This window comes from Mustela nigripes, chromosome 12 (genome assembly GCF_022355385.1).
Source record: "Mustela nigripes isolate SB6536 chromosome 12, MUSNIG.SB6536, whole genome shotgun sequence".
NCBI classification, from domain to species: domain Eukaryota; kingdom Metazoa; phylum Chordata; class Mammalia; order Carnivora; family Mustelidae; genus Mustela; species Mustela nigripes.
In genome coordinates this window covers 147,487,333-147,499,432 of record NC_081568.1, presented here as the reverse complement: position 1 = coordinate 147,499,432, position 12,100 = coordinate 147,487,333, and the positions used below count along the sequence as shown (strand labels likewise).

The window sequence follows — 12,100 nt, the reverse complement described above, 5'->3', positions numbered from 1 at the left end:
GAAGACTGCTTCCCCAGGACCCCTGTGGCTGCCCAACCACCGGCTCAGGTGTGTGGCCCCCTCCAGCCTAGAGCCACTAGCCCCTTTCCCACTCCCCTTCACTCCAGACCTTACACTTCCCAAAGTCGATCACCACCCTTCTCTCCCACCATGGCCCTGGATAGTCCCATTCTTGATAGAGGTCTTGCAATCCCCAGGATTCTGTCTCCATCTCTGGGGCACCCCTAATTCCAGTTCCTCCTCCCCAAAGCCACAGTGTCCATGGGAGGGGACTCAGATGAGTTTCCCAAACTTTTGTCATAGACAAGCCATCTCTTTAATTTTTATTGATTTAATAATTTTCCTTAAATCAACCGCTTTTAAACTTAAATAGACATTTAGAAAAATTTTAAAACCCCTGTATCACAGTCCAGATGAAAAACCATTATCCCTTGCCACAACCAGTAGATGCCCTGTAAAAACACAGGAACACAGTTTCCTTCAGAAGATTCCAACAGGGGCGCCTGGGTAGCTCAGTGGGTTAAAGCCTCTGCCTTCTGCTAAGGTCATGATCCCAGAGTCCTCTCTGCTCAGTCAGGAGCCGGCTTCCTCTTCTCTCTGCCGGCCTCTCTGCCTACTTGTGATCTCTATCTGTCAAATAAAAATCTTAAAAAAAAAAAAAAAAAAAGACTCCAACAATGGCTCATTGGGTTAAGAGCCTGCCTTCGGCTCTTTGATCCCAGGGTCCTGGGTTCCGGCCGGGAGTCTGCTTCTCCCTCTCAGACCCCTTCCTTTGCTCCTCCCCCCTGCTCATGCGTCCCAGTTCTCTTTCTCTCTGGAATAAAAAAAGGCGGGGGGGGGGGGGCACCTGGGTGGCTGAGTTGGTTGGGCAACGGCCTTCCTCTTGGGTCATGATCCCAGAGTCCTGGGATGGAGTCCTGAGTGGAGCTTCCTGCTGCCGGTGAAGCCTTCTTCTCCCTCTCCTCCCTGCTCTTGCCCTCTCTCACTATCTGTCTCGCTCTCTCCAATAAATAAAACCTTAAAAAAGAAGAAGGAAAAGAATCCAACAAGGCCTCGTGTCAGTTCATAAAGTTCATTAGGGGGCCCCTGGGTGGCTCAGTCGGTTAAGTGATGGACTCTTGGTTTGGGCTCAGGTCATGCTCTTGAGGTCCCGCCATGGGGCCCAGGAACAACCGGCTCCGGCTCAGCGTGGAATCTGCTTAGACTCTCTCTCCTTACTTGCTCCCGGCATAAATACTCTACCGAGGCTCCTGCCCAGACCCTCCCGTGCTCCCTGGAGCACATCCTATCCCCAGATGTGGACCCGGTCTGGAAGGAAAAACAAACCCCCAGCAACTCCTGGTCTGAAGCCTCTCCCACCGGGCGGAGCCTGCGAGCAATGCTGGGAACCAGGACTCTAGGAACTGAAAAAGGGGGCTCCCCAAATGTCCGGCCCGAACCTCAGGAGGACGAATCCTTTCACCGTTTGCAGTTTGCACCCTCCCCGGTTTCACCGAGGGCTGGGGAAAGAAGAAAGGCCGGAGCGCCCAGCGGTGAGGGGAGAGGCGAAGGACCGCGAGGGGCTGTGGCCCGCCTCACCCTGAGGTTCCCCCTGCCTCCCACCCACCCGCGCCACCCCGGGAGCCAGCCCCGCTCTGGACTGGCCACCGTGCCCAACACCCGCGTAACAGCGGCTCTTTTGCTCGGGAAAACGGCCCGCTGCCCGCACTCTGCGGAGCAGGAGCGCCTCCGGCAGCCCCCCGCGCGCCCTCATCCCGCCGACTGAGAAAGATTCTGGAAGGGGAAGCGCCCGGGGCGCGGTGCAGGCAGCAGCCACACGGGCCGGCCTCCCAGCTCTAGGCACGGCCAGCTCCAGCTGCACCTCACCCCCTCCTGCCGGCCCGAGGGTCCCGGGGTAAAGGGGACGTGGGGTCCGGGGTTCAGCTAGAGAGGGGCAGTGGGTCCTAATGGAGAGGTTAAGAAACCGGGGTCCAGGCCGCCGCTCCCCACCCCCGGCTCGCCACTTCCCCCGCAGCCGACCTGCACTCGCGAAGGCCCCGGCCTCGACCTACCCGAGGCGGCCCGACGCCGAGGCCGCGCGAGCCCACGCAGGGAGCCACAGTCCCGGGCCGCGCGGGCAGGATCCCGGGAGCCGCTACCCCACCCCGCCCCCTCGCGGTGCTGGCGGCGGCAGCGGGTGATGCGGCCCCTTTAAATCTGGGCCGCCCCGCCCTGCGCTGCCGACTCCGCGGCGGCCCCGGATCCAGGCCGGGCCGCGGCTCTCGCCGCCCAGCCTCGCCGAGCCCAGCCCGGCCCGGCCCAGCCGCCCAGTCGAGGCCGCCCGCGCCGCCCGCCCCGCGCCGGCGAGCCGTCAGCGCGGCGCCCAGCCCTTGTCCCCGGCGCCGCCCGCCCGCGCCCCCGCCCGGCCCCGGGCCCCCAGCCCCATCCCGCCCCGGGGCCGGGGCCCCCCGATCGCCTCCCGGCCCCCCGCCCCCCCGCCCCGGCCCCCCGGGCCATGCGGCCTCGGCCCCGCCGGCGCCCGCCGCGCACCCGAGGAGATGAGGCTCCGCAATGGCACCTTCCTGACGCTGCTGCTCTTCTGCCTGTGCGCCTTCCTCTCGCTCTCCTGGTACGCGGCGCTCAGCGGCCAGAAAGGTGAGCCCCTCCCCCGCCGGGCCCCGCGCTGCGTCCCGCACCTGGGCTCACCTGGGCGCCGGCGGCCGGAGCGGGGTCCGGCCGGCGGCCGCGGGAGGCGTCCGGAAGCCGACGCAGGCGCCCCTTCCCCGCCCGGGCGGCGCGGGAGGACGCCCCTCCCATCCTCGCCCCCACTTGTTTGCTGCGGGAATAGCGAAATCCTCCTCCGGCCTGGGCTGGGCCGCCGGGGCCGAGCGGTCAGCGGGGGCCCGGGGCAGCGCTCCGGATCGCGGGACCGGCCTCGGTGAGTACGGCTGCGCCCGTACTAGGGCTGGTCGCTCCCGCGGGCGACCTGGGGACCTTGGAGTTTCCAGAGAGGGACAGAGACACAAGGTCAGGAGATGGTCGTGGCCAAGTGGCCCCAAGGTATCTTCTCCAGGCACCTGGGCAGGAGCAGGTGCAGTGTCCCTGAGACAGGTGCGAGGGGGCAGCCCGGCTGCACCCTCCACCCCACACCACCTCTCCACCCCAGCGTAAGGTGGGGGGCCGCTCTCTGGGGCCTCCGCTGCCCTCCTTCATGACGTCTGGCCCCAGGATTCCTCGGCGGGGACCTGGGTGCTGGGGGAGAACTCCCATGGCTGCTGGCCCGCCGCTGGCCTGGAGAGTAGCCCGTCGAGCCTCGGCTACCCGTTAACTTTTTTCGTGTGGTCTCATCAGACCTCCACCCCTCCACCTGAAGTTTGGACAGGCTGGCCAGACTACCACCACTCCTCTGAGCTTGGTCTGCACACCTGGGGATGGGGGCAGGGGCAGGCTGCAGCTCTGGCTGAAGTCCCTTGATGTTGGTTGGGACTGGGACGCTGGGGCTGAGGAGGCCCTCACAGGCCTCATTCCCCCTGGCCTGCTGCATAGGAGCCTCCGGGAAAAGCTGCTTCCTTCCTGCCTCCTGGCCTTCCTGCGGGAAGTCTAAGCGGGATGGGCTGGGGCCAGCTGACCCTCTGCCTCCCTCCTACCTCCTGCTTCCCTCTTTTCTCAACCCCATGCTACATGAAGCTGGAGGAGGGACGCCTGAGGGAGGCTCTGGAAACTTCCTGACCCTCCAAGCCCCAACGACCCCCACCTGTCTCTCCTGCCTAACCAGCACCCAGCCTGCTGCGGTCCACTGGCCTGTTTGGGTCAGGGCCTTAAGGCTCCAGGGGCCCTGAAGGGAGATCCCTGGGGCCTGGCACAGGGAGGGCATGGCTGGGGCAGAGTTCTCCAGAAGACTGTAGGTTGGGTGTGTCACCTGGGAGAAGGCACCGATGGGGCAGAGTCCTCTGTAGGTGGGTGTGTCATCAGGAGAAAAGCATGTGAGACCTTTGGGACAGTAGCCACATAAGCAGGGTGGCATGGAGAGCAGGGTGGGCCTGGATCCAATGCGCTGGGACACACCTGTCTGCCCGTGAGTGGGCTGATGAGCCCTTGCACCCCATCCTCAGCCAGGCCGCGGTTCCTGTGCGCCTCCTGCAACAGCCACGTGCCCTCATCCTGAGATCAGGAGTTGCAGTGCAGATGTCCCCCCGCACAACCCCTTCTCTGGGAGCCTGGCTGGCCCAGGGAACTGACCTCCAGGAGCAGCAGAGGGACAGCGGACACCAGAAGCTCCATCCAGGGCCCACCATCTCCAAGGGGGCCATCCAGGAGGCTGGCACTCCAAGCCAAAGACATGTGGGGCTCAGAGGCAGGGGTCCTCACAGAAGCCCAAAAGCATGTGAGGCACGGTGACAGGGTGACCAGGCACTTCTCTGTCAAAGGCTCTTCCTCTTTTAGGGGGCCCGGCAAAGCCAGGTCTTTGGAGGCCTCAAGAAGAGCCTGAATCTGGGCTCTTAGGCAAACCCTTCTACTTTGTACGAGTAGACACCTGCACGTGGGGAGGCCGGGCCTGACCCCAGCTTCTGGCTGCAGTAAAGTGAGGGATTTAGGACAGGGCTAGCCCAGGCACAGTACAGAGGGGAAGGGCAGAAGAACCCGGATCAGTAAGAAAGGTAGGCTGAGAGCCAAAGAGGAAGGAGGCAGTAGGAGCAGGTGGCTTCCTGGAAGCTTAGGGCCAAGGGCCAAGAAGGATACCCAGGCCTTGGCCAGCTGGACCCTGCATCCGGGTTTGGGGCCCACTTTCATAACCAGCCTTGACCAGATTTGTGCAACAGCTCCACTAGCACTCAGGCTCTGGCCCTGAGCCAAGCACCTGCTGCAGACCCATCCCCAGGGAGAACAGCAGACCCTGTAGGGCTGGCCTCAGCCCTGCCCAGCATCCCAGCAGCACCCTCCTTGCCCTTGCCCCCTTTGAGGGAGTTTGTGAGGCCTGGAGAGGAGACCACCCCGGGCCCACCTGCACATTAACCCCACCCCTTCACTGGTCCTAACACCTGCCTGTGCCCCTCGGAGTCTGTTTCCCCTTCCCTAAGTACATGCCACATGGCCTGTGCCTGGCTTGGCTCTTAAATCTGTTTCTTCAATCAAGGGGGAACCAGGGGAGGACTGTGGTCCTTGGTCCTCAGGTGACCTGATTACTTTGTCTTTGGGTGGAAGGAGGAGTGGGAAAGGCACCTTTGTGGGGCCCCAGCTGCTGTCCTTCCGTAGGTCCAGCTGCACCCGGGCCAGGCCTCCACCCTTCCTCCCTGGGCTAGGAAGGTGTGCAGAGAGAGAAGCCAAAGTGCCCTCAGCCCTAGCTCCCAGGAACTTCTGTCCCTTTGACCCTCCCCTCCCTTGAGCCACCTCCCTAGCCTGTTCACCGTGGCAGTCCAGCCACCCAGCCTGAAAAGGTCGTAGGGGTGCCAGGATGGCTTTGCAGAGCCCCACCACCTAAGGCTCAGCCCAGGGGGACAGAGCTTGAGTTTCCAGCTTTGAGAGGCAAAGACAGTGGACCCAGGGACATCAGGGACGATGGTCCAGTTGGGGACCTTGTAGGCAGGGCAGGAGCAGGGCAGGATGCTGAGGGACAGGGCCTGTGGTGTGGAGGGAAAGAACAGAAGGGTTGGTGTGGGCCTATTGCCTTCTGGTAAACAGAGGAAGTTCAGGACCCGGGGTTGGGGAGGCCCCTAGGAAGGGAGGCCAGGGTAGGGAGCAGGCTGGACCCAGGCCTCGGTGGCCAGGGTGATTCAGGTGCCCACGGCTGCCCATCTGGCTTGTCTGCCCAAGCAGGTGAAGGTGGAACAAAGCTTAGTCTACACAAGAGAGAAGGCCTGGGAGGCCTCCTCCCTCCCCCAACTTCACAGAGCAGCTCTGAACTCCCTCCCAGGCCCTGAGCACTCCAGTCCCCGTTTCCTGTGGGACCGCTGCCCCAGAGGAAGAAGCTCATGGTGCCTGGTGCCACCCCACTCTGAGCAGGGTGGGTGAGTGCTTGATGGGGGTGGTTGGCTCCTGTTCAAGGGGTCAAGTTTCCAGGGTAACCGGGCCACTGAACCCAGCACAGAGCCTCACAGATCTTGTAACCTGCTCTCCCCTCCCTCCTCCTGCAGGGCTGTCCCTGTGGGGCCAGCAGATGAGTCTGGAGTGCCTTAGGGAGGGCCGGCTTGGCTCACCTCCCCAGCCTCCCCCTCCCTCCGCACACCCTCCACCCCCTTCCGCTTCCCCTTGGATTTAGCTCTTAGACCTCTGCCCCTTGCAGTTTAAGGGGGGAGGGGTATCCTGAGATGACAGAAATTTGCCTTGGTCATGACCTTTGGTGCACATTGCTGGGTGGGGTGGCCACTATCCTGGGGCATTCTGGGGGCTGGGACCCCATGGAGAAATCAAGAAACAGAAGAGCTGCCTAGGGTTGAGAGGGGGAGATCTGGAAGGTTTCCTGGACTTGAACACTGGACTTTGAAACTAGGCCTCGAAGGCTTCATGGGTTTTCATTAGACCCAGAAAAGAAAAGGAGCTCCCAGGCAGAAGAGTGCACATGCGAAGACACAAATAGGAGACAAGGAAAAGCCGGTGTAGGGATGACAAATAGAGCAGAAGCAAGCTGAGAACAGTCCTTGAGTGCACAGCCCCACAGGACACGCCTGCACTGGCCACTGGTTGGGGGGGGGGGGGTTGTTGTTTGTCTCATTCTTGCTCACTGGTCCCTGACAGACCAGTGGGGCCAGGTGCTTGGCATCCTGGGAATCCCTTTCCACTGTCAGCACCCTGGTGGTGCTCCCACCCTGCCTGCACCCATAATGCCCGCAGCTGGGACCCGGCTGGAGGTTGGGTCACAGGTCCTCCTGGGTGAGGGGGACACGTGCTTAGTACAGGTCTCCAGAGAGCCAGGCCCGTGGGCATTCGGAGCTGTGTCCCCTTGCAGCTGCTGACTCACTGAGTGACCCGGGAGTAGTTCCTCAATTTTGTCTATTCCTTGGAGCACAGGGAGGCCCTAACTGCAGCAGCTACCCCGCCGGGCTGGAGGGCGACAGAGAATCCAGAGCTGGTGCTTAGTGCAGAATGAGCACTGGGGCCCATTGCTACTTGGAGTACAGAATGAGAACCCAGGGAGGGCCACTCCCAGAGGGACTTGAGGCTGCCTGTGACCTCCTCTGTGAACACCAGTGGGGAGCAAAGGGCAGAAGCCAAGGGGGGAAAGGGGACAGGCCAGGGAGCTAAGAAGCCTTTTGAAGAAGGGCTGCGTCCTTGTGCCCTGGGGGATACCCTGGGCATCAACCCTCCTGGAAGGACTGGATACTGCAGAAAGAACCAAGAGGGGGTTTGGGAGCCACTGGGTGATAATTCAGTCTAAGGACTGCCCCACCTGGGGCTGGAAGTAACCCCGAAGCTCTCCTTCAGCTGTCCCCTCAAAAGTGAAGATAATGGGGGAGGGGGAGAGTACTGGAGAGTACTGATCCTGCCAGGGAGGATTTTTCTCCCCGCAGTGTGTCAGTGTGACCTCAAAGTGACCCTTATGCACACACCACCTGCGCGCACGCGCACACACACACACGGAGCTGGCATGTGCACAGGCACAAAAACAGATGTAGGTGGACCATCGCACGGATGGCACAAAAATGCGCGCGCGGGCACACTCTCCGGGCAGTAGGTCAGCGCTCGGCTGCCCCCTGGTGACAGCGTGCGAACTCCCCACAGGCGATGTGGTGGACGTGTACCAGCGGGAGTTCCTGGCGCTGCGTGACCGGCTGCATGCGGCTGAGCAGGAGAGCCTCAAGCGCTCCAAGGAGCTCAACCTGGTGCTGGACGAGATCAAGAGGGCCGTATCGGAGAGGCAGGCGCTGCGAGAGGGGGAGGGCAATCGCACCTGGGGCCGCCTAACTGGTGAGCGCGGGAGCGGCGCCCGCGGCGCCCGGGGAGGCGGGACGGATGGCAGGCCGCCTCGTCTGACCCGTCCCTCCCCGACCCGCTCAGAGGATCCACGACTGAAGCCGTGGAACGTCTCCCACAAGCACGTGCTGCACCTGCCCACCGTCTTCCATCACCTGCCTCACCTGCTGGCCAAGGAAAGCAGCCTGCAACCCGCCGTGCGCGTGGGCCAGGGCCGCACCGGAGGTAGGGGCAGGTCCCGGAAGGGGCTGGGCGGTGGGGGGCGGGCCCCACCATCCCGCCGGTACCGACTCCTCGCGCCCCTGCAGTGTCGGTAGTGATGGGCATCCCCAGCGTGCGGCGCGAGGTGCACTCGTACCTGACGGACACGCTGCACTCGCTCATCTCGGAGCTGAGCCCGCAGGAGAAGGAGGACTCGGTCATCGTGGTGCTGATCGCCGAGGCGAGTGGGCTTGGGGGCGGGGTGGGGGGGCGGGTGGAGCATTCGGGAAACACAGGGCACGAAATAACAAGGAGGAGAAATGAAAACCGAGCAACATTCTGGAGGAAAACATTGCCAGAGGTTCGATTGTCAGTTTCATTCACAAATTTATGAAAAGTTAAAAAAAAAAAAAAAAGACCATTTCAGCGCCCCCTGGTGGAGACGCCAGTTACCTAGGCTGCCCCACCCCCAGGGCCCCGTGTACACAGGCCACACCTGTGGCCCCCCAGGCCCAGACTTACTCGGCCCTCAGGATGGGGGGTTCACTCCCTTTGTGCATGGGGTCATCTGAAGCCCGCGCCCTTCCCCCAACCCCTTCTCCCAGGGCATTTGGGGTGGCAGTCAGTCTTAGGGAGGGTACTTGGTCTCCCCACAGACTGACCCACAGTACACCTCGGTGGTGACAGAGAACATCAAAGCCTTGTGAGTACTGACGGACCCATAAAACTGGTGGGGGGGAGGGGCTCTGCAGAGTGTGGGGCAGGCAGGTGCCTACTTCCCCTACATGATCCTGGCTTCTGATGTGGGAAAGGGGGCTACCTCTCTTCTCTGAAAGACAGTGGGTGTATAGAGGTGGCCCAGCCTCCTGGAGCCCCACTGCCTCCTTAGGGTGGGTGTGCTGTTGGGTGATGGCTGCCTGGGGGGCTTGAACAGAGGGACCGGGTCCAGCTAGCTCAGTGCTGCCCCAACTGCTGTGCCTAGAGACTGCCCACCCACTGGCCTTCCGTTCCCCCAGGTTCCCCACGGAGATCCATTCCGGGCTCCTGGAAGTCATCTCCCCTTCCCCCCACTTCTACCCTGACTTCTCCCGCCTCCGAGAGTCCTTTGGGGACCCCAAGGAGAGAGTCAGGTACGAGAACTCCCCCCTTCCCCGTGCACCCCGACCACCTGCCCACTGGTGCTGAGAACCCGGTCTGTGGGTGCCCAAGTTCCAGGCACTTCCTGGCAGTGCCTCCATTTCTCCATCAGAGAACCCCTGCATGGGGTTGGGGTGGTGGGTCTGAGCTCCTGAGCCCCTGCCCCTGCCCTGCAGGTGGAGGACCAAACAAAACCTCGATTACTGCTTCCTCATGATGTATGCTCAGTCCAAAGGCATCTACTACGTGCAGGTCAGCACTGAGACCCTGTTTTGCCCCTCATCGGCCCTGGCCCCTGGTGGTGAGCCCAGCCCCACCCTAGTGCCCATCCTGAGTTCAGCCCCCCTTCTACCCACCCCTGTGCAGCTGGAGGATGACATTGTCGCCAAGCCCAACTACCTGAGCACCATGAAGAACTTTGCACTCCAGCAGCCTTCAGAGGACTGGATGATCCTGGAGTTTTCCCAGCTGGGCTTCATTGGTGGGCCCCCCGCCCCCGCCCGGCCATGCCACAGACCTGACCAGGACCCCTCAGTCTGGCCGACCTTGGCCTCTCTGTCCTTGACCCTGCAGCCCTGGGACCACAGAACGTCATGCTTGCAAGCTTTGCTAGCCCCAGCTGGCCTGTTTCCCCTTGCCCTCTACCTCAGGATGTCGGGGTTCACCACACCTGTCTATCCCCTCTGTGCCCGCCCCTGCCTGCAGCTGGCCATGGGGCTTGCTGTGGGATCCTTCTTAGTGACCCCCCCACGCCCACCCAGCACCCCTTCCCCCCTTTCCCACCCCCAGGGAAGATGTTCAAGTCGCTGGACCTGAGCCTGATTGTGGAGTTCATCCTCATGTTCTACCGGGACAAGCCCATTGACTGGCTCCTGGACCACATTCTGTGGGTGAAGGTCTGCAACCCCGAGAAGGATGCGGTGAGCAAGGGCAACACCAAGGGCGGGGCGGGGCAGGGGGAGGCATGCAGCCTCCAGCATGGACTGACATAGGAGACAGCCAAGCTGGGCCCTCAGATATCCCTATCCCTCTGCAGAAGCACTGTGACCGGCAGAAGGCCAACCTGCGGATCCGCTTCAAGCCATCCCTCTTCCAGCACGTGGGTACACACTCCTCACTGGCTGGCAAGATCCAGAAACTGAAGGTGGGCTTTGCCACCCTTGGGCCTGGCTGGGGGTGGCAGGGCAAGTCCCCCTCGAGAGGGAGCCCTCTCTAAGTCTGCTGTCCCTCCTCGGCGGCAGGACAAGGACTTTGGGAAGCAGGCACTGAGGAAGGAGCACGTGAACCCACCGGCCGAGGTGAGCACAAGCCTCAAGACATACCAGCACTTCACCCTGGAGAAGGCCTACCTGCGCGAGGATTTCTTCTGGGCCTTCACGCCTGCGGCCGGGGACTTCATCCGCTTCCGCTTCTTCCAGCCGCTGCGCCTTGAGCGGTCAGTGCTGGCACCCATAGGTCCACCCCGGGGGAGGCGAAGGGAGAACACCAGGGGATAGGCCTCACCATGTGCCCCTCTTGGGCCCCTAGCGAATGACTTAACCTCACCTTCCTCAGTGTCCTTATCTGAAGAGGGAGGTTCAACATGGTAGGTACTAAGAATAAGGCAGTGCCCACAGTAGCTCTGTGACAGTGGCCCATCACCTTCGTCTTGCACAAACCAAAGTCTGCCCCCCAGGTGGTCCCCCGCCTGGCTCAGCGCCCCAGGGCTCACCTGCCACCCTCCTGGGCTAGACCTGGCCTTTTCTGTGCCAGATGGGGGCCAGGGCTGCACCACCACCTCTCCACCTCTCCCCCTCTCCCACCCCTCTCGCACTGCCGCAGCAACTCACAGGCCTGTCTGGCCACAGGTTCTTCTTCCGCAGTGGAAACATCGAGCACCCAGAGGACAAGCTCTTCAACACGTCAGTGGAGGTGCTGCCCTTTGATGTGAGTGTGGCAGGGGAAGGATGTGCTGGAAGCCTGGCCCCTCCCACCCCCACGGGCTTCAGCCCTTTTCTGTTGCCCCCCAGAACCCCCAGTCAGACAAGGAGGCCCTGCAGGAGGGCCGCTCAGCCACCCTCCGGTACCCTCGGAGCCCTGACGGCTACCTCCAGATAGGTGAGTTGGGGGCAGGCAGGAGGAGGCCGGGGTTGGGGGAATGGGGCTGGGCCGAGCCAGGGTCTAGGGCTCGAGGCTCAGCGCTGCCCTCCCTCAGGCTCCTTCTCCAAGGGTGTGGCAGAGGGCGAGGTGGACCCTGCCTTTGGCCCCCTGGAAGCACTGCGCCTCTCCATCCAGACGGACTCCCCAGTGTGGGTCATTCTGAGCGAGGTAAGCCAGGCAGGTCAGGGAGCCAGACCAGGGCTGAGCACCGAGGCCTCCCGCACCTCGCTGACCCTGAGCCCTGCTCTTCTAGATCTTCCTGAAAAAGGCCGACTAAGCCGAGGGCTTCTGAGGGTGCACTCTGGCCAGCCCTGAAGCCCCCTGGGAGACCCGGGATGTTGTCGCTGCTGCCCCGGAGGGCCCGGTGCCGCCGCCGCCCCAAGCCTGAGGGGTTCTGCCCGGCGCCCCGCTCCACAGGCCTGGGATCCCCGCTGGCCCGGAGGCCCCAGGAGCTGGTGCTGCCCCCGCCCGCCCGGCCGCGGGAGGAGGCAGGCGGCCCCCACACTGTGCCTGAGGCCGGCCCGTGCCGCCCGGAACCGTTTGCATCCCCGGCCGGCTCGAGCCAGGCCGTTTTAGAAGAGCTTTTTCCTGGGCGCCCGCTGTCTCCGGCGCGAACACTGGAATGCATATACTACTTTATGTGCTGTGTTTTTTATTCTTGGATACATTTGATTTTTTCACGTAAGTCCACATATACTTCTATAAGAGCGTGACTTGTAATAAAGGGTTAATGAAG

At 62.5% G+C, this 12,100-nt stretch overlaps 1 protein-coding gene and 1 long non-coding RNA gene across 5 annotated transcripts; one reads left to right on the top strand and one right to left on the bottom strand.

Moving 5' to 3' along the window:
* Positions 1–310: 310 nt before the first annotated feature.
* LOC132027427 (uncharacterized) lies at positions 311–2,769 on the bottom strand. Of its 4 annotated transcripts, none has more exons than XR_009407152.1 (3): positions 2,686–2,769; positions 848–1,017; positions 311–645 (listed from the first exon to the last, which is right to left on the bottom strand). It is a non-coding gene; the product is annotated as an uncharacterized LOC132027427 (long non-coding RNA). The 4 variants fall into 4 exon arrangements; XR_009407151.1 differs by lacking the exon at positions 2,686–2,769 and adding an exon at positions 2,530–2,616; XR_009407149.1 differs by lacking the exon at positions 2,686–2,769 and adding an exon at positions 1,327–2,306.
* MGAT4B (alpha-1,3-mannosyl-glycoprotein 4-beta-N-acetylglucosaminyltransferase B) lies at positions 2,464–12,100 on the top strand. The gene is made up of 15 exons (XM_059416171.1): positions 2,464–2,634; positions 7,696–7,881; positions 7,972–8,112; positions 8,196–8,329; positions 8,745–8,791; positions 9,105–9,218; positions 9,402–9,477; positions 9,592–9,706; positions 10,015–10,145; positions 10,262–10,369; positions 10,467–10,660; positions 11,073–11,151; positions 11,235–11,322; positions 11,420–11,532; positions 11,618–12,100. Exons 1-15 carry the CDS (start codon positions 2,538–2,540, stop codon positions 11,639–11,641), a joined length of 1,647 nt encoding a protein of 548 aa, XP_059272154.1. The 5' UTR covers positions 2,464–2,537; the 3' UTR covers positions 11,642–12,100.

Excerpts from the sequence above, each read along its gene's own strand:
- MGAT4B (XM_059416171.1), top strand. The coding sequence starts at position 2,538 with ATGAGGCTCCGCAATGGCACCTTCCTGACGCTGCTGCTCTTCTGCCTG. Across the intron at positions 2,635-7,695 it reads GGCGCTCAGCGGCCAGAAAG|GCGATGTGGTGGACGTGTAC; the intron begins GTGAGCCCCTCC and ends AACTCCCCACAG. Across the intron at positions 8,113-8,195 it reads GGGCCAGGGCCGCACCGGAG|TGTCGGTAGTGATGGGCATC; the intron begins GTAGGGGCAGGT and ends GCGCCCCTGCAG.